Source organism: Bacillus rossius, chromosome 5, assembly GCF_032445375.1.
Source record: "Bacillus rossius redtenbacheri isolate Brsri chromosome 5, Brsri_v3, whole genome shotgun sequence".
Lineage (NCBI taxonomy): Eukaryota > Metazoa > Arthropoda > Insecta > Phasmatodea > Bacillidae > Bacillus > Bacillus rossius.
In genome coordinates, this window is record NC_086333.1 from 14,958,172 (window position 1) to 14,980,570 (window position 22,399).

Consider the following 22,399-nt stretch of genomic DNA (forward strand, 5'->3'; position numbering starts at 1 on the left):
TTGATGTATTCAACATAAAATAACTTTTCACATTCCTGTTTTCAACTTATCGGCGTACAGGCACGCTGGGCACGTAGGTGGGGCCATCCTGCAGGAGCGAAGTTGACCCATGGGAGAGCAGTGAATCTCGGGTGTCGAACCAGGTCGGCGACACTGGCTCTGTCTGACACGCACGCCGGGCGTGCTCTGGCGCCCCGCGTGCCTACAACTCGCCATGGGGGTGTGCAGCCGGAACTGCAGAAGGGCGAGTGAAACACAGAGGTACTGCTAGCACATTTGGGGACTGTGGGGCAGATCCAGCTGCTGCGGTCCTTCTGACTGACTAAAGTTTAAATGGAACGGGTCCCTTGAGGTAGAGAAATTTAAAAATACTTAAGTATGAGTCTCGTCCCCTTTGTCAAAAATAAATACTAAAAAAAAAACCTTAAAGGTGCCAAGGAAAATGTCTCATTTGCTGCAAATTAGGGAATTGTTGATTACTTGATAAAAGAGTTAGGTGGTTGCGAGGAAGCAGTACAAGTGTGTATGTTTGCAAGTAGGGCAGCGAGGACAACCTGTAGCTCCAGCTGGAGCTGGTACATCATGGAGGCAGTGCAACTGGGGATGTGTGCAGGTACGGAGGCGAGGACGACCTGTAGCTCCAGCTGGAGGCAGTGCAACTGGGGATGTGTGCAGGTACGGAGGCGAGGATGACCTGTAGCTCCAGCTGGAGGCAGTGCAACTGGGGATGTGTGCAGGTACGGAGGCGAGGACGACCTGGAGCACCGACTGGAGGTGATGCTGTCACGCCGCGCTGTTGCCATGGCGCATGCCCAGCACGGTCACGTGGACTGCGTGGGTGCCAGCAAAGGCCTCTTCTTCGGCCTGCTGCTTCTCGTCGGCTCGCTCATCTGCCTCATCCTCTTCTTCGTGCTGATCCCGCACCCCACGCTCGGCATGCTCGCCATCTACCTGGCGGACGTGTCCCACTGCGTGCTCATGACGCTCAGCATCGTCGCCATCATCATCGGCTTCATCAGGTCAGTCTGTCACCTCGCATCACGTCGCATCACCTCGCATGCTGGGAAGTGTTTCTGCTTGCGATCACGGTGATGGCATCCAGTTCAGTGGAAACATTGGGCAAGTTTGGCGAGTTTCTTCTTCCTTGGTACTACCTGCTATTACATTTTTAATTTTTTGTATTTCGTTGAGCTGTTCCATTTGTTGGTTATAGACATGTGTTAATTTCCCCTTTCAAAGTAATTCTCGCATACGTCATAACTTAGTATGTATTGACGTCAACCAGGCCTGCTCCCCAGAAGCCTGGTCAGCCTCCGCCACCTTTCCCCTCACCACCTGTCCCACTTCCCGTACTGGTAGCCGCTTCGTCTTGGGTACGTAGTCGGGTGGTTGTGTTTGAATAGCGCGCCACGGGCGTCAAGAGGGCGCTGTAGCAGCAGTGCACCACACCCCTTTAACTAGAGATAAACTTTGTAATTCTCTTTTTGCTTATTTTTCCCCAAGTGGCGTGTGATGGCAGGTCGGCCGGAAGTGTTTTATGTACTTTAAGTAATTTTTATTTAGTTAAGGCATAAACAACGAAAAGACGTACCGAAAATGCACGAGGCGAACTGAAGTCCGCCGAAGCCGAACTGGTTATCGTTAATAATAAATTGTTGTAATTTTAGTTAATAGTTTTTATCATGAATTAGGTGTAATATAATTATTAAGAGTGTTTCATATTTTACCTGTAGCTTCCTGTGGCACGTAATCGTAAATAGGTATAACGGTAATTGGTTCGGCGCGAAGACGCCATGTTAGGCCAGCAGAGCCCTGAGCTCACCCCAGTCCTTCGCCAGCACCGACCGAGAGCAGACGCATCAGCACCCCGGGGACCTCACCGCTTGCCAGCACTGCTAAGTAATTCTGTTAAATCTTAATCATCCTAAATCTTTCGTTCGCAATTCCTCGGGGCTTCTATCGGTCGGGGGGACTTTTTAAATAATTGTATGAGTGACCACTATGGTCCTTTTTATGCTGATTACCGAATTGTAGAGTCTGATCACGTGGTCAGGTCGCATCACGTGAACCGATTCGTGCCGCAGGCGTTGCGTGATATAATCAAAGGTGTAGGCGAAGTAGCAACTAATAAACCAGGGCATACGATTTTATTTGTATGTGTTTATGTCAACATCCTGAGTGTGACGGCGAGTGAGACGCCTTAAGAGCCCACTGCGTAGGTGAAGAGCGTACACGACACTGAGAGCAGACCAGTGGCGAGTACTAGGATTGGCTTTAGGGGGGTTAAAATCACGCCTCACATGGGCGACGTCACGGCCCTGAAAAAGAGTCTCTCCCGGGTCCGTGCCCCTTGCACGGTGGCACCCACAAATTAATCTCAGTACACGTATCGACGCGAACCCCCGCTTAACATAAGGACAGTTAGGCCGCGCCCATGTCAGTATTTATCTACCACACCTAACAAGATTTTAATGAAGTAAACATGTAATTACTAAAGGTGTGATTGCTTTTTTTTCCTTAAGTACAGAAAAACGTAGTTTTTTAATTATAAGAATTTTTTAAAATTTTAATTATATCTTTAAGTAAAAAAATCTCTGTCAAAAATAATATGTGTTAATATTAGGCCTGTGCAATTAAATATTAGTTTATTTGACATGTAGTGGATTAGAATAATTATTCTATGAGTAACAAAATTATCTTGTAGAGCTTAATTGTTACATGTGCTAAGTGTATTTGTTATTTTATTTTGTTAATTATTTTTATATTTCATTCCTACTATTTAATTTGTATTAGTTAAATGAAAGGTAATTTTTAAATATAATATAAATAATTGTACTATAATGCTTTCTTGACGACATTGATTTATCATTATGTAACCCTTCTCTACCTATTAACCTTACAGCAGGGAGAACCTGGCCTAACAATTGGCCCAAGGATGCTAAATCAAAGGCAAAGAAAAGGTTACGTTTAACAAAACAAAAAGCAGAGCTCAGTGGTATAAATATATTTTAATTATTTTGCAAACAACTACTAATATGCGCATCTCAACAGCGCTCAAATACAAAAAGCTTTACTACAACAATCAAAGTGAACTTAAAATTTCAAAATTCAGGTACAAGACAAAAACTTTAATAGAGGTGGGTAGAGTTTTCTTTTTGTAGTGTGGGTTCACAGGCTTCATTCACCACAAGTTCACCACAAGTGCGTGAACTCTTACTCCATTTTCATACGCTATATACAATCACAATTTATTTTAAAATACTGTTTATTTTCATTTATCCCACCCCGAGAGCTCTCCTATAGCAAGTCCCGACACTCTAAAAAATAATTTAATTACGGTACTCTACCAACATTATGACTATATAGTTTTATAAAATTTTATATAAAAGACAATTATGATAATAAAGATTTCATAATTTCATCAATCACAGATGGCAGCCTCAAATGAGCATGAAAAGAATATTTTAGCTATCATACATTTAACATCTAATAAAACATATATGATAATAATTTGTATTTGACCATAATTTATCAGATCTCTACTATTTTGATTTCTTATAGATCATAAAGACTCATACCACTCAAGGTATCAACAATATAAATATATAATTCTATAAAAAAATTAATATAATAAAAACAATATAACAAAATTATAATCTCACTAATCACGCATGGCAGGCTTTTTAAACTGCCAACTTCATTAAAGCCATATTATTTCCAAGAGATCATAACTTCACGATTGAAATAAGCATAAAACCACAGGTCTATATTAATTGGACTTCAACCTACGGTGGCGGGCAGCATGCCAACAATAAAATGCCTAAAGTATTTCCAGCATAACTTAAATAAGGGGAAAAAAAATTAGAACATAGTAAAGGAAAGTAGTACGAATAAACTTCAAAAAGATCACGCGATTTAATCTTTCACACAACCCCTTACTAATATTTATTTAATATCTCATAACTTTTTGCTATTTCTTCACCCTCCACAGCGACTCACGAAAAAATATATTTTATTTTTTTGCAAGGCTCACCCCTACAGTTGCCATCGGGAACAGGACGACGCACAATATAAATGATTTAAAAAGGCCATTTAAAAGAAAATATCACTACACCACCATTAACTGGACAGCTGGGACGCCGACTGCAACCACCGACTCTCGAACCAGCTGCATTCCATACGACGAACCATTTAAACTTCGTGGAATTTCCTTCGCTCAGCTACTGACGAAACTTCATTTCTTCCCAAATTTCAATTCCAAAAAAAATTAATCCGTCGAGACGATATATTCTCTTCCTCCGCAATAAACAGGAAAAATCAAATAGTAGACCAAATTTAAGTTTATAAAATGTTGTCCTCCTCCTGTGCCAGCTGCTCAAGTTGACTCGGTAGACTAGTCTCACACCTTCTCGCTCATTCCACAACCCTCCAAGTCGTGTCGAACTCCAAAAAAAAATTTATTACATAAAATTTTTTTATAACTTTTTAAAATAATTTTCACACACGCGCCGAAGCTTACTCGTATTAAGAAAAGAAAATACCACTATTATCTTGTTACAAAAAATTTTTTTGCCACAGCTCAATCGTAGCTTTTCTTCTCCTCAGAACTAGCCCGGGTCTATGTTGATAAATTCCTCGGCGATCGCGGCCTCGAATGGGGGTTAACTGCACTGCATTTCCCCGCACGAGCCTCGCGTTGCGTTGTCCAGCATAAACGCGCCGAACTCTCTCTTCTCCTATCGTCCACGAATTACACGTAAATCAAGTAAAGTGAAAATCATTTCTTGAAGTCGTGATATGCATTATTCGCCGGAGGTACCTATCATAGACCCACACTGACTGTCTGCTTCCACTGCTAACTCACGAGTCCCTCGCCTTTTCCTCTGTCCAGCGCTGTGCTAGACCGGTCACTTTCCGCGCACGCGCGGTAGCTAATTCCAACAGTCACCGCCCGCAGCGCCACATGGATTATCCCGTAGCTAGCGTATAACTCTCGACCCAAAACACTAATAGATGGCGCGATAAGTCACACCTTCCGACAACACGCGGTCACGAACAAAAAAAAAATTATTTGTGACGCCGTCACAGGCGTCACGGCCACCCCTCCTAAACCGTCCCCCACCGGTGGGACAAATAGAGGAGGAAAACACAACATACAAACACGTTCAACAACCAGAAGAAAACTCACTCACTAGGAGAGAACAACGACTGCTGAGAAATTCCAGAAGAAAAGCCCTAACCTAACAACAAACAATAGGATACAAAAGCAAGAATCCTAAACATAGACAATCAATTTAGTTACTGAGAAGAGACAAACTTTTTCACTGCAGAAACATGTGCCTTCTTTATAATGAACCCCTTATCAGGATCTCCCAAGCTCACAGTGATCGGCGTAAGGAACGAAAGCACGCGGTAAGGACCATCATATGCAGGGCTCAACTTACTGCTAATAAAATCAACCGTTTTACTTAACACGACCTTCCTGCATACCACTAAATCTCCTTTCTTGATTTCTGACTCTATCCTTTCTTTGTTATACTTCTTCGCCATCACAGCGCGCGCCTTCTCTAGAGCCTGATCCGTTTCCATCCAGATCTCTTCCAACTCCTTTCCCGAACTTTCCAAACACTCTGGGGGAATTCCCCAGATACTCAACAAGGGGTGTGGCAACTGCCGCCCAAACATCACCAAACTAGGCGATTTACTCGTAGCACCATGTATTACAGAGTTCAGGGCAACGTTAAGAGAAGACAACTCTGAATCCCAGGCTCTTTGATTTCTATGGTGGAAAATGGTCAGCGCCACTTTCACCGTCTTGTGCACCCTCTCTACCAGATTTGGACAAGGATAGTAGGGGCTTGTGTGCACCTGCTTTATCCCCCATCGGAAACACATATTTCTCATAGTTGAAGAGGTGAAGTATGTAGCATTATCTGAAACGAGGATCTCCGGACTCCCAAAAATTTTCCATACCTCATTTTCCAACTTAGTACTGACCGAAATGGCCTTCATGTCTCTTAATGCTAACAGGATCACGAACCGAGAAAAAGCATCCACCAGAATAAGTATGCAGTTCATCCCTTTGCTAGACCTAGGAAGGGGACCAAATATGTCGATAAACACCCGTTCCCAAACTCTTCGAGGGGTTTGCACGGAGTACTGCCCTACCTTGCTATTTAGCGGTTGTTTAGCTAACTGGCAGTGTTTACATTCCTTCACATACTTCCTCACCTCCTCGTGCATATCGTCCCAGAAAAACTCTTGCCTAATCTTGCTCTCAGTCTTTTTAATTCCCATGTGCGCTCCCACCACGGAATCATGAAAATAACGAAGAAGCATTTCCCTAATAGCCCTAGGCGCCCATACACTCTTCTTCCCCTTCCTATTCACATGGTGGATGATGTCTCTCTGTAAAATGTAATCATTTGTTTCTCTCGTCTCTATTTTTGATCTCAACTCTCGGCCTTCATCATCCTCCTGTTGCCATCTAGCTATATCCACAAAGGACTGGGGAATAGTATGAATTGACAAGCACCTACCCTCTTCTTGCTTCTGCTGTTCCTTTTCCCAGACTGCACAGGCTTTCTCTACTTCTCCTTCCTGTTCCCCCTTCTCAACTTTGAACTCCCCTGGATCATACATCCGTGAAATTGCATCGGCTACCCCGTTGTTACTACCCTTGACGTGTGCGATCTTAAACCGGAACCTGGATAAACGCATAATCCAGCGCCCAACTTTACCCACCTGTCTGGGGTGTGAGAATAACCAGGTAAGCGCTTGATTATCTGTAAGCAAGTGAAACTCTGTATGTTCGAGGTAGTTTTAAAAACGTTCCATTCCGAAAATGCACGCGAGAGCTTCTTTTTCATAGCTACTATACATCTGTTCGCACCTGTTCAACACTCTTCCAGCATAGGCAACTGGTCTTAAATTTCCATTCTCTCCTTGCAACAATACCGCCCCTAATGCTAAGCTACTAGCGTCTACTTGAAGCGTGAACGTCTGGTCTAAATCAGGCAGTCTGAGAACTGGAGGATGCGAAATAGCGTACTTCAAATCCTCAAAAGCCTTTTGCTGTTCACTACCCCACACGAAATCAACATCTATTTTCTTTAATGAGTTTAAGGGAGCACATCGTTCTGCATAGTTTGAAATAAATTTCGAAAAATATCCTAGCATTCCCACAAAACGCATCACCCCTTTCACATTCTTGGGAACAGGAAAATTTATGATCGGCCCTATCTTTTCAGGATCCATCACCAGGTTACCACCTGTCACGAGAAAGCCTAAAAAACCTCACCTGTTGTTTGGCCCAAACTACCTTCTCGGGGTTGACTGTAAATCTGGCAAACCTTAACTTCTTCAATACCTTCTCTACATGGACCAAATGCTGTTCAAAGGTCTCCGAAAATACCAAAATATCGTCTAGAAAAGATACAAGGAAGTCAAACTGGTACTCCTCTAGCAAGGAGTGCAGAATTCTCGAGAGGCACTGTCCCCCGAAATTTACGCCAAAAGGCACCCATTCCCATTCATAGTGTACCCATGGAGTGACGAATCCTGTATACTTACAGCTCGCTTTATCCAAAACACATTGATGGAAGGCAGAGTTTAAATCGAATTCGTAAAGTATCTCTCTTTACTAAGATACTGGAATAGAACTTCGATGTTGGGCAATGGGAACGGGTCCACCTTAATCTTTCGATTCAGGAGCCGGTAGTCAAGGACGAGTCTGTACTTTCCAGGCTCTTTCTTCTTGACCAAGAAGGCAGGCGATGCATACGGAGATAAAGTTCGTTTGATGATTTTCTGTTCTTCTAAATCACGGATTATTTCTTTAAAAGCCAACAACATAGGAGGAGAACACTGGTATGGTTTGCATTTCACGGGTTCTTCGTCACTGACTTTAATTTGGTATGGTAGCAATTCACACTTTCCTAGCCTTGAAGTTAGAACATCAGGAAAAGCCTCAATAACTCTCTGGATTTGCTGTTCTTGTTTCTGGCTCAACCTTCCCTCCTCGACCTGTATTCGAGAACAATTTTCTTTCTTGGACCTCTTCTCCACGACCTCTATAACGAAATCCTTATCAAAATCAAATGTGAGCTGGTGGTTGCCGCAGTTGAGAATCGCTCGAGTCTCTTCAAGAAAATCTAGTCCCAAGATCACATCACTAACCAGTTCAGGGAGAATCCAAAACCTCCGTGTCCAAGAGAATTTCGCGATTTTAAAATGCATTAAAAAGAAAACCTTGACTTGATAACTTTCCCCATTTGCAACCTGCAACTCGAACCCCTTTCCCACTTGCACCCGGGTCTTCAATTCCGGCATCATCCCCACAAGTTTGCTGACAAAATGTTGGCTGACAAAGCTGGCACTAGCCCCTGTGTCTACCATAGCTTGGAACTTATTCTCACCCACTTGAATATCTACCCAAAAACTTCTATACCTTTTCCCCCCAGACTTGGCTTTAATTACGGCGACTTGTCCTCCATCCTCCTTCTCCGAAGTTTTCTGTGCTTTACTTGGCTCCCTTACATTTCGATTTTGCCACCCCTTTACTACTTGCCCCTCTTGTCCACCTCGAAAGTCTCTCTTCACTTCTCCGTCCCTTCTCATCCTCTCATCAGCAGACTTAATCCGACAATCCCTGACCAGATGCCCCATTTTTTCCACAATGAAAACATCTCTTAGTTTCATGTTTACGATTCCAACAGTCCCTCGAAGAATGCCCCGGTTTATAGCAATTACTACAAACTTCCCTTTTTGGATACCCAACAACACTTTCCTGAGCACTCCTAACATCTCTTGTGGATGGAACCTTTCCCTCGTTCATTCCACCAGTTTGCTCATCGTAGACCCTACACGTATACACCAGGTTGTCGACTTGTATGGCCCAGGATCCCAATTCCTCGTCGTTTCTTGGGCGGTTGAGGAAAGCACACTGTGGTCGCACCCCTGGATCCATATTATCTATAACCCACGCGATGAGATCCTCAGTACTCCTACTCACCCCCAAGGCTGTAGCATTTTCTTTAAGAGATTGGATGTACTCAACCATGCGCTCCCCCTTGCGTTGAAAGCGACGGATGCAACGGTTGATGAGATCTTCTTTTTCTCTTACAGGACACATCACCCTCCATAACCTACTCTTCACCTCGTTCCAAGACTCTTTCTTCTCGACCCCTTCTAGCATCAACTCCAGTACTAAACCGGAACATTTGGATAATAGACCTTGAAGCAGATCTACGTCCGACTCCCATAATAGACTGCGCTTCACCTTATCGACCTCTATGATGAACTGCAAAATGGTGGTTGGCTCGTAACTATGCAAGGAAGGAATATTTTTCATGGATGATAATGCTAACGCCAAATTTGCATCCCCCCTCATGGACCTGCCACCCCTGTCTCCTTCATCCTGCTCCCCCTTATTTCCCTTTAAATAATTAACAAACTTTTTCCTCAGTGAATCCATATCTTCTGACTCATCAACATCAAAACCCGCAGCTGTCAAATTTACCTTAAGCTCAGCCTTGCTTAACTTCTGAATCCACGCAGTGGGCATGGCGAATGCTATGAATACCCACAACCGTAGGTCACAGAAATACCCAAAACGTTCACCACTAAGACTACTGCTCTACAAGCAGAGTGGCGCAGCCTGTAACCCTTCTCTACCTATTACCCTTACAGCAGGGAGAACCTGGCCTAACAATTGGCCCAAGGATACTAAATCAAAGGCAAAGAAAAGGTTACGTTAAACAAAACAAAGAGCAGAGCTCAGTGGTATAAATATATTTTAATTATTTTGCAAACAACTACTAATATGCGCATCTCAACAGCGCTCAAATACAAAAAGCTTTACTACAACAATCAAAGTGAACTTAAAATCTCAAAATTCAGGTACAAGACAAAAACTTTAATAGAGGTGGGTAGAGTTTTCTTTTTGTAGTGTGGGTTCACAGGCTTCACCACAAGTTCACCACAAGTGCGTGAACTCTTACTCCATTTTCATACGCTATATACAATCACAATTTATTTTAAAATACTGTTTATTTTCATTTATCCCACCCCGAGAGCTCTCCTATAGCAAGTCCCGACACTCTAAACAATAATTTAATTACCGTACTCTACCAACATTATGACTATATAGTTTTATAAAATTTTATATAAAAGACAATTATGATAATAAAGATTTCATAATTTCATCAATCACAGATGGCAGCCTTAAATGAGCATGAATAGAATATTTTAGCTATCATACATTTAACATCTAATAAAACATATATGATAATAATTTGTATTTGACCATAATTTATCAGATCTCTACTATTTTGATTTCTTATAGATCATAAAGCCTCATACCACTCAAGGTATCAACAATATAAATATATAATTCTATAAAAAAATTAATATAATAAAAACAATATAACAAAATTATAATCTCACTAATCACGCATGGCAGGCTTTTTAAACTGCCAACTTCATTAAAGCCATATTATTTCCAGGAGATCATAACTTCACGATTGAAATAAGCATAAAACCACAGGTCTATATTAATTGGACTTCAACCTACGGTGGCGGGCAGCATGCCAACAATAAAATGCCTAAAGTATTTCCAGCATAACTTAAATCAGGGAAAAAAAATTAGGACATAGTAAAGGAAAGTAGTACGAATTTACTTCAAAAAGACCACGCGATTTAGTCTTTCACACAACCCCTTACTAATATTTATTTAATATCTCATAACTTCTTGCTATTTCTTCACCCTCCGCAGCGACTCACGAAAAAATATATTTTATTTTTTTGCAAGACTCACCCCTACAGTTGCCATCGGGAACAGGACGACGCACAATATAAATAATTTAAAAAGGCCATTTAAAAGAAAATATCACTACACCACCATTAACTGGACAGCTGGGACGCCGACTGCAACCACCGACTCTCGAACCAGCTGCATTCCATACGACGAACCATTTAAACTTCGTGGAATTTCCTTCGCTCAGCTACTGACGAAACTTCATTTCTTCCCAAATTTCAATTCCAAAAAAAATTAATCCGTCGAGACGATATATTCTCTTCCTCCGCAATAAACAGGAAAAATCAAATAGTAGACCAAATTTAAGTTTATAAAATGTTGTCCTCCTCCTGTGCCAGCTGCTCAAGTTGACTCGGTAGACTAGTCTCACACCTTCTCGCTCATTCCACAACCCTCCAAGTCGTGTCGAACTCCAAAAAAAAATTTATTACATAAATTTTTTTTATAACTTTTTAAAATAATTTTCACACACGCGCCGAAGCTTACTCGTATTCAGAAAAGAAAATACCACTATTATCTTGTTACAAAAAATTTTTTTGCCACAGCTCAATCGTAGCTTTTCTTCTCCTCAGAACTAGCCCGGGTCTATGTTGATAAATTCCTCGGCGACCGAGGCATTGACTGGGGGTTAACTACACTCCATTTCCCCGCACGAACCTCGCGTTGCATTGTCCAGCATATACACGCTGAAATTTCTCTTCTTCTCTCGTCCACGAATTACACGTAAATCAAGTAAAGTGAAAATCATTTCTTGAAGTCGTGATATGCATTATTCGCCGGAGGTACCTATCATAGACCCACACTGACTGTCTGCTTCCACTGCTAACTCACGAGTCCCTCGCCTTTTCCTCTGTCCAGCGCTGTGCTAGACCGGTCACTTACCGCGCATGCGCGGTAGCTAATTCCAACAGTCACCGCCCGCAGCGCCACACGGATTATCCCGTAGCTAGCGTACAACTCTCGACCCAAAAAACAAATAGATGGCGCGATAAGTCACACCTTCCGACAACGCGCGGACACGAACAAAAAAAAATTTATTTGTGACGCCGTCACAGGCTTCACAATTAAAAAAAATACAAAACAATTTTCCCATTTTCATGGAACACAAATTAGTTTATAATAATTTTTTAAGTTTTATAAAGTTAATAAATCAATCCAAAAACTCACAGAATTAAAATTACTAAAAAGTGCTTCCCGATTTCAATGTCAATTGAGGCATACTCAATTATTTTACTGATGCCAAAAATATATAAATACAGATGATAAATCGGAAATGGTAGATCATTTTCTCTGTATTATTGTTGATGCTGTTATTTTGACAAGCATTTTTCTTAATAAATTGAAATATACCTCTAATGTATCCAGAACAATATGTGAATTAACAACAAAGAAACCATTATCAAATAAAATATAAATTAAACTGTACTTGGCAAGTCAGTTAGCTGACAACTTGTAGTCTAATATATAAAAAAATTTGAGTTTTTAATTAAAATACTTATCTAGCTACATACTATTAAAAATGGTTTGTTAGAGCATCACGCAGAAATAATTGGACCGATTTGGATGAATTTTTTTATTAGCAAGGTATTTTGCTAACTTAATAACTTGGATATATATAATTATAGAATTCCACCCCTAAAAGAGGTAAATATGGTTTAAATATGATAAATTATAACTCTGAAACTAATTAAGCTAAAGAAAAGATATTCGGTATCAAAAATTAACATACAAAAACATCTAACGAAAAAAATTTTAAATTAGCGAAAGTCAAACCCTTAGGCGTGTAAAAAGGGAAGTGTATTTTAAAGATGAATAATAAAGTTTCTAAATTTAATTAAGCGCATTAAATGGTATTGGCTAACAATAATAAAAAATTGAATACAAACAATTACAATTTGTATATTTTGCGAAATTCAACCCTTGAGGGTTAAAACTGGAGTAGATGTTTTTAAGATTAATAATTATTTAAACGAATTTAACTAGGCATAATATATGATACTGAGGACCAATAATAATCAAGCATAAAATACCAACCACAATTTTTTTTTTTATTTTGTAAAATTAAACCCCCAAGGGGTGAAAAAAGAGTAGGTATTCTTTTAAGAATAATAACTATCTCCCCAAAATTATTTAAGCGCATTTAATGATATTGGGTACCAATAATAGACATACAAAAACTATTAACCAAAATGTTTAATATCTTCCGAAATTCTAACCCTAAGGCGTAAAGGGTAAACATTCTTTTAAGATTAATAATTTTATTCCTCTGGATTTATTAAAGGCATTAAATATTGGAAACCAATAATTAACAAACAATAACAACCAATAACCAATTTTATATTTTTGAAATTCTACCCCTAAGGGGTGAAAAAGAGATAGGGTTTATTTTAAGATTATTAGTTATATATGCAAATTTAGTTCAATGTAATAAATTTTATTGGTATCCAATTTCAAACATACGAAACCTATCAATAAAAATTTTAATATTTGGTTAAATTCAAACCCTAAGGGGTGTAAAAGGGATAAGAATGTTTTTAAAAATAATAAATATGTCTCCAGATTTAATTAAGCATAACAAATGATTTTGGGTACCAATAATAAACAAAAGAATATAAACAACCACAATGTTTATTTTTTTGCATTATTCAGCCCCTAAAGGGTGAAAAAGAGGTAGGTATGCATTTAAGAATAATAATAATACATCCGAATTTAATTAAGGGTAGTAAATGATTTTGAGTACTAGTAATAAACATACAAAATCTACAAACCACAATTATATTTTGTTAAAATTAAAACTCCAAAGGGTTGAAAAAGTGTTAGGTATGTTTGAAAAATAAAAATTATTTCTCCGAATTAAATTTATCGTAGTTACTTTTTGGGATACCAATAATAAACATATTAAAACTACCAACTACAATTTTTTTATCTTCTGAATTTCAACACCTAAGGTGTGGAAACGGGGTAAGAAGGTTTTTAAGATAAATAATTATATCTTCGAATTTAATCAAGGGAATAAATTATATAGGATACCAATAGTAAACATACGAAAATTACCAACCACAATTTTTATATTTTGCGAAATGAAACCCCTAAGGTGTGAAAATGTTAAATATGATTTTGATGTTAATATTTATATCGCTAAATAAAATTAAGCATAATAAATTATATTTAGTACCAATACAAAACTCAAAAAAATTACCAAGCAGAATTTTACCTTTTTGGAAAATCAACCCCTAAGGTGTGAAAAAAAGGTTCATAATTGAAGATAATTAATTATATGTACCAAGCTAACTAAGCATAAAAAATAAATACGAGACCAATAATAAATATATGAAATCAACCAAAAATAATTTTATCAATTTGAAAAATTCTATCCCAAAGGGTTGAAAATGGCTATGTATTCTTTAAGGTTAATAATTTAATCTCTGAATCAAATTAAGTATAAAAAATTAATCTGGGTACCATTAATAAACTACGAATATCAATAACAATGCTTTACCAGTTTTCGAAATCGATACCCTAAGGTCGGTGAAAGGGTTAGGTTTGTTTTTAAAATAAAAACACTTTAAATATGTAAGCGTATATTTTACCTACACCGGCTATGCGCTAACGTCTGAGTAATAACGAAATAGCAAGCTAAATTAAATAGTGCTGGCGCACAACACGCAGTTGTAGAGAGCCGAACTAACAATATAAATTGCATACAAATAATGGCGGGGCCAACACTCAGCAATCGCCGTCACTATTACCAGCATTTACTTTGCAAAATGTTATGCCGCGGATTTACGGTCTCAAGATCTACGTAACACGAATCTAGGTTCATGACGGTCAGAACGTATTCGGGCAGCATGACGACGCTGAGTGTAGACGTAACTCGTTAGCGCTAACCGGCGGACTGTCCCCTTAGACCTACTGGGCAGACAGCAACTATAGAGAGCTGAGAGCCCGCTTAAATACTCTAAAAAGAACTAAAATCACAGATGTCGCTAGTGTTGAATCTAGAGGGAAAAAAGGGGAAGGATGAGAGGCGGTGGAGGGGGAACAAGACACCTAGAGTGGGAGTAGGGGAAATGAAAGGAGGTGGCGCTGCATCGCGACTGACGGCGACTGAGCGCAGCTACTGCTGCAATCCATTTAGAATAATAATTTAGTAACTAAAAATTAAAAACTGGTATCAAGAAATATTTCTTTCTCTTTTTTTTTTTTTTGCATTTATTGAAATTCACCTTTTAATGGGAATAAAAACAGGGTAAATCTTCATTTATTAAAAAAAAAAAATCTTATCCCCGAAGGAAACTAGGTAAAATGTAAATTAATAGTAAAAATAATAAACTATTAAATTTTTATTTAACTTATGTGCAAGATTATTACAACCTAGGGGGTGTAAAGGGGTTAAGTTTGGTTTAAAGAAAAATAAAATACATATTTGTGAATCTACTAGAAAGTTAGAAATTAAAAAGGAACATTAAGCATGTAGAGTTACAATATGTATTTTCATTTTCATTTTCCTAATTTCCTCTTTTAAGGGTGTGAAAAGGGAGTAAGTTATGTTTTATCATAAAAAATACATAGGTATTTCCATAGCAACTAAATCTGGATTAACGAATTGTAGCAAAAATAACGTAAATAATTAATAACGTAGAATACTTTTTGTCTACTTATTTGGAAAAAGTGTTTTAATTAGTCACATACTTTTCTTTAACATTGTAAGATTTTAGCAATACCCTGAAACTGCGCTAGCGAAGCCGCTGGTTTAGAGCTAGTTACCGATAAACTGATAAAATGTTTTTTCAAGTATAGTAGTCCAATCAGAGAGCCTTCGAAAAAGGAACTAAGATAAATCAATTTCATATTTAATTCAGTGTTATCATGTGTATAATTTTTCTACTGATGAAAAATTGATTTTCTATAGATTATTCATATAATTTATCATAATCACTTAGTTGATTGTGATTACCTTCAACAAGTATTTAACCCTAATAAATCAATGGCACACACGTGTACTCAGTTACCTTAAAGAATTACTACAACTTAAAGTTACTTTAGTTAGTGGGCTCTGTGGAGCAGCACCAATCAATATGGCGAATAAAGTGCACTAACACACGACTTGCCTAAGTGCTGCCTTATTGGGTTTACCTGGCACGCGTATCAAATAATTGTTTTATATGTTAACTTTAAATTCTTTTCATTTTCTTCTTAATAATAATATGATTGATTCATACTTTCCTTGAAATAACTAAACAGGCTTAGGCCTGGTGGCATAAGAATATATATATTTTTAATTTTATTTCTGTATTGTAACACCTGTAGGATAGATAGTTAACTAAATACATACCACTAGATTTGCTGATATTTATTTCTCTTTGGAATTTCAATATCTGTGCTTAATTCAGTATATTTATATTGGAACCGTGTTTAAATTGTGTTAACTGAATTTATGACTAGCAAGAACTGTAATTAAATATGACTGTTTAATGTTAGTAAGGATAGTATTGTAAATTTAAATATTTATATGTTTCAGAATAGTTAATCACTGCAAAACACAAACATAGCTTTAGTGTAAGGTAATATAAAAAATAGCATTTGGTTGCCAAGGAGATCTTTACTAGCTAAAAGTTGCTTTTTAATGTGTAATTATTGTAAAAAAATAAGAACCTTTAGTAGGATGGCTGACTAATTTGTAATTCTGTGAATATAGGTAGGTATACTTTTATACTATACTATACTTTTATATTTTACTATTATATTACTATATTATAGTACTATTATATATTTTACTATTTAACTTTTATACTATACTACATCTTGTTAAAGAATAATTAACTTATTGAACCCGGTACAATATATTTAATACAAAATCATTCCAGGAGTTGCAACAACTGACATGATTTGTTTACTTGAATTATTTTTACTATGTATCAAATTTATTCAATAATACTGTCATGAACTTCAATTTGGACTTTTAGCTTCACAGTCCTTAACTCGATTGATTCCTCATAGTCCTGGGAAAGATATTATGTAAAACGACAGACAGCTGGCCAGAAATATTGTGATACCGGGGTTTAAATTATGTAAAGAAAAATATCAAACAAATAAAGGTAAATCGAAGACAGGTACTATAGAATTTTGGGATCAATAAACTCTAAAATCTTTACGGGAAAGGATGAGGGGGGGGGGATTTCGTTAAACTTTCCTTGTCTCTCCCTGTACTCGCGCTTGACAAGAGGTATCTATTCATTATAAACAATCTTAATTAAATACACACTATTCCTACCTGGCTCTAAATATCTAGTTTCTACATCCCATTCAGGAGGTCTGGAGAGAGATGAGAGCCAAAGGCTGTACATAAAAATGATCATATTAACACTAGGTTTCAAACAACTAACAATTATTTAAAATAACAAAACCAAAATTATAAGTTGTTTCCAGCCAGGTTTTGCATTTAGTTAAAATTATGGGACCTACAATCTCTTCATCATTAACCCAGCTATACTTACCCTTACGACCAATGAACAAAAGAAGGTATCAAGACATTTACCCACTGTAACATTACTAGCATTAAAGTAATCTTAAACGGACACGTTACCTACTGCAATAGTCTTACACTAGAGAGACTTACTTCGACAAGGGGGTCCCATGTATCTACGATTCCCGTTCTCTTCAAAGTCTTGGAACTCTTCATCACGGGCCATCTCGAACTGCCGAACTTGTTTCCACCGATGACCGCCGGAGTGAGCCCCGAGGCTCCCGGGCACAGACTCGCTGAGTGGGACCCATGTTTCTCGCCAGCACGAGGCAGAGCCGAGCTCACTTGGCTCACGCCACACAGAGGCACAGAGGCACAGTGGTACAGTGGTGTGTGCGGCGCCAGCACACCGCAGCCCGGGCCCGCCAAGTGCTCCCGTCACCGTGCTCACGCCACAAAGAGACACAGTGGTACAGTGGTGTGAGCGGCGCCAGCACACCGCAGCCCGGGCCCGCCAAGTGCTCCCGTCACCGAGCTCACGCCACACAGAGGCACAGTGGTACAGCGGTGTGTGCGGCGCCAGCACACCGCAGCCCGGGCCCGCCAAGTGCTCCCGTCACCGCGCTCACGCCACACAGAGACACAGTGGTACAGTGGTGTGAGCGGCGCCAGCACACCGCAGCCCGGGCCCGCCAAGTGCTCCCGTCACCGAGCACACGCCACACAGAGGCACAGTGGTACAGTGGTGTGTGCGGCGCCAGCACACCGCAGCCCGGGCCCGCCAAGTGCTCCCGTCACCGCGCTCACGCCACACAGAGACACAGTGGTACAGTGGTGTGAGCGGCGCCAGCACACCGCAGCCCTGGCCCGCCAAGTGCTCCCGTCACCGCGCTCACGCCACAGAGAGACACAGTGGTACAGCGGTGTGTGCGGCGCCAGCACACCGCAGCCCGGGCCCGCCAAGTGCTCCCGTCACCGCGCTCACGCCACACAGAGGCACAGTGGTACAGCGGTGTGTGCGGCGCCAGCACACCGCAGCCCGGGCCCACCAAGTGCTCCCGTCACCGCGCTTATGCCACACAGAGGCACAGTGGTACAGTGGTGTGTGCGGCGCCAGCACACCGCAGCCTGCCCCGCCAAGTGCTCCTGTCACTGAGCTCACGCCACACAGAGGCACAGTGGTACAGTGGTGTGACTGCGCCAGTACACCGCAGCCCGGGCCCGCCAAGTGCTCCTGTCACCGAGCTCATGCCACACAGAGGCACAGTGGTACAGTGGTGTGTGCGGCGCCAGCACACCGCAGCCCGGGCCCGCAAAGTGCTCCTGTCACCGCGCTCACGCCACACAGAGGCACAGTGGTACAGCGGTGTGTGCGGCGCCAGCAGACCGCAGCCCGCCCCGCCAAGTGCTCCCGTCACCGCGCTCACGCCACACAGAGGCACAGTGGTACAGTGGTGTGTGCGGCGCCAGCACACCGCAGCACGGGCCCGCCATGTGCTCCCGTCACTGAGCTCACGCCACACAGAGGCACAGTGGTACAGTGGTACAGTGATGTGACTGCGCCAGCACACCGCAGCCCGGGCCCGCCAAGTGCTCCCGTCACCGCGCTCACGCCACAAAGAGGCACAGTGGTACAGTGGTGTGTGCGGCGCCAGCACACCGCAGCCCGGGCCCGCCAAGTGCTCCTGTCACCGAGCTCACGCTACACAGAGGCACAGTGGTACAGCGGTGTGTGCGGCGCCAGCACACCGCAGCCCGGGCCCGCCAAGTGCTCCTGTCACCCAGCTCACGCCACACAGAGGCACAGTGGTACAGCAGTGTGTGCGGCGCCAGCACACCGCAGCCCGGGCCCACCAAGTGCTCCCGTCACCGCGCTTATGCCACACAGAGGCACAGTGGTACAGTGGTGTGTGCGGCGCCAGCACACCGCAGCCTGCCCCGCCAAGTGCTCCTGTCACTGCGCTCACGCCACACTGAGGCACAGTGGTACAGTGGTGTGTGCGGCGCCAGCACACCGCAGCCCGGGCCCGCCAAGTGCTCCCGTCACTGCGCACACGCCACACAGAGGCACAGTGGTACAGTGGTGTGTGCGGCGCCAGCACACCGCAGCCCGCCCCGCCAAGTGCTCCCGTCACCGCGCTCACGCCACACAGAGGCACAGTGGTACAGTGGTGTGTGCGGCGCCAGCACACCGCAGCCTGCCCCGCCATGTGCTCCCGTCACCGCGCTCACGCCACACAGAGGCACAGTGGTACAGTGGTGTGTGCGGCGCCAGCACACCGCAGCCCGGGCCCGCCAAGTGCTCCCGTCACTGCGCTCACGCCACACAGAGGCACAGTGGTACAGTGGTGTGTGCGGCACCAGCACACCGCAGCCCGGGCCCGCCAAGTGCTCCCGTCACTGAGCTCACGCCACACAGAGGCACAGTGGTACAGTGGTACAGTGATGTGACTGCGCCAGCACACCGCAGCCCGGGCCCGCCAAGTGCTCCCGTCACCGCGCTCACGCCACAAAGAGGCACAGTGGTACAGTGGTGTGTGCGGCGCCAGCACACCGCAGCCCGGGCCCGCCAAGTGCTCCTGTCACCGAGCTCACGCTACACAGAGGCACAGTGGTACAGCGGTGTGTGCGGCGCCAGCACACCGCAGCCCGGGCCCGCCAAGTGCTCCTGTCACCCAGCTCACTCCACACAGAGGCACAGTGGTACAGCAGTGTGTGCGGCGCCAGCACACCGCAGCCCGGGCCCACCAAGTGCTCCCGTCACCGCGCTTATGCCACACAGAGGCACAGTGGTACAGTGGTGTGTGCGGCGCCAGCACACCATAGCCTGCCCCGCCAAGTGCTCCTGTCACTGCGCTCACGCCACACTGAGGCACAGTGGTACAGTGGTGTGTGCGGCGCCAGCACACCGCAGCCCGGGCCCGCCAAGTGCTCCCGTCACTGCGCACACGCTACACAGAGGCACAGTGGTACAGTGGTGTGACTGCGCCAGTACAATGCAGCCCGGGCCCGCCAAGTGCTTCTGTCACCGAGCTCATGCCACACAGAGGCACAGTGGTACAGTGGTGTGTGCGGCGCCAGCACACCGCAGCCCGGGCCCGCCAAGTGCTCCCGTCACCGCGCTCACGCCACACAGAGGCACAGTGGTACAGCGGTGTGTGCGGCGCCAACACACCGCAGCCTGCCCCGCCAAGTGCTCCCGTCACCGCGCTCACGCCACACAGAGGCACAGTGTTACAGTGGTGTGTGCGGCGCTAGCACACCGCAGCCCGGGCCCGCCAAGTGCTCCTGTCACCGAGCTCATGCCACACAGAGGCACAGTGGTACAGTGGTGTGTGCGGCGCCAGCACACCGCAGCCCGGGCCCGCCAAGTGCTCCCGTCACCGCGCTCACGCCACACAGAGGCACAGTGGTACAGCGGTGTGTGCGGCGCCAACACACCGCAGCCCGGGCCCGCCAAGTGCTCCCGTCACCGCGCTCACGCCACACAAAGGCACAGTGGTACAGTGGTGTGTGCGGCGCCAGCACACCGTAGCCCGGGCCCGCCAAGTGCTCCCGTCACCGCGCTCACGCCACACAGAGGCACAGTGGTACAGTGGTGTGTGCGGCGCCAACACACTGCAGCCCGGGCCCGCCAAGTGCTCCCGTCACCGCGCAGCTGAAGCGACACCCAGCCAGCCTGTGTCCAGAAAGACAGACATTAACAGGCGGCTGTACCGATAGATTCTGAAACATGACAATATTTATGAAGCATTAACATCCATTTTCAAGATTGAGAGAAACTATTTTGGTTATCATGTTAACTTAGATGATTAACCAGTGCCATAGTTACTGAATATATATATATATATATATATATATATGATTTGCTTATGTGCTACTGAACCCAAACATTATGTATAAGTTGTCATATAAAGAATACTTCATATTTTTATATATTCTATTGTCAATGAATGTTGTAGGGTAGTGTTAGATATGCCGTTATTTTAAGATGGTATTTAAGTAAAATTATCAAAATAGTTAAAATCCACGAATGTTTGATTATTATAACAATACTATTATTACATATTACACTTTTATTCGGGTAACTAGAATTAATATATTGATACTGCTTGTCATTTATACACAAAAGTTTTATATTGGCAAAGTTCAATCTCATGACTAATATTAGCCGGACTACTTGTCACGCACCACTCGGCTCAGCCAGCCCTGTTCAGAGGTGGCTCGAGTGCTCACATGGAATACACTGGGTCGACCTTAAGGTTCAGATTTAGCTCGAGTAATTACACAGACTACTTCGGTTCTGCCAGCCTGGTTCAGAGTTAGCTCATGTACTTACATGGAATACACCTTTTGAAACAGACCGGTTCAATTGTAGCTCAGTCCTCACACTGACTACTATGGGTTGGCCATCCCTGTTCAGATTTAGCTCGAGTACTCACATGGACTACTACTGTTCGGCCAGCCCGATTCAGATGTAGCTTAAGATCACACATGGACTACTCTGAGTCGGTTATACCAGCTCAGAGATAGCTCGAGTGCTCACGCAGACTACTCCTGTTTGGTTAGCCCGGTTCATAGGTATTAAATGCTAACACGGACTACTCTGGGTTGGCCAGCCCGGTTTTGAGTTATCTCGAGTATGCATAGAGTCTACTCCTGTTCAGCCTTTCCGGTTAAGAGGTTCACACAGACTATTCACACAGACTACTACTGTTCGGCCTGCCTATATCAAAAGTAGCTCAATGCTCACACCAGCCTGATTCAGAATTAGTTCGAATACAGCAACGGTGCAACTTAAAAAAAACAAAGGCGCTTGTTAGTCTTAAAAACGATACCTTAATAAAAAGTACAATCCGATCTATAACTTTTTTTTCAAACTAAAAATTAACATACAGTGCCAGGATTGTCGCTGTTCGCGGTTATAAACACTAAGTTTCACAAAGCACACACTTGTTAAGTAACGATGTTCCTAAATCGACTCAATGTAAATGGGGAGAGCGAATCGCAAGTCAACTAGTTGTGTCGTGGTCGTGCTATAGAAGTGAATTTTCTGTGTTCCACGGCTGGCTGATGCATGCAATTTAACTTATAAGTATAGCTAAATTTTCAAAATA

The 22,399-nt window shown here is 42.7% G+C and overlaps 1 protein-coding gene across 12 annotated transcripts in view; it reads left to right on the plus strand.

Annotated features, from left to right (window-relative positions):
- Window positions 1-22,399, plus strand: part of LOC134531601 (proton channel OtopLc) — a 620,588-nt gene that overhangs the window by 542,653 nt on the left and 55,536 nt on the right. For all 12 annotated transcript variants that reach the window (XM_063367341.1, XM_063367335.1, XM_063367337.1 and 9 more), the window contains one exon: window positions 738-1,019. In XM_063367341.1, coding sequence (XP_063223411.1) covers window positions 738-1,019 — 282 coding nt within the window. The remainder of the gene's footprint in view (window positions 1-737; window positions 1,020-22,399) is intronic.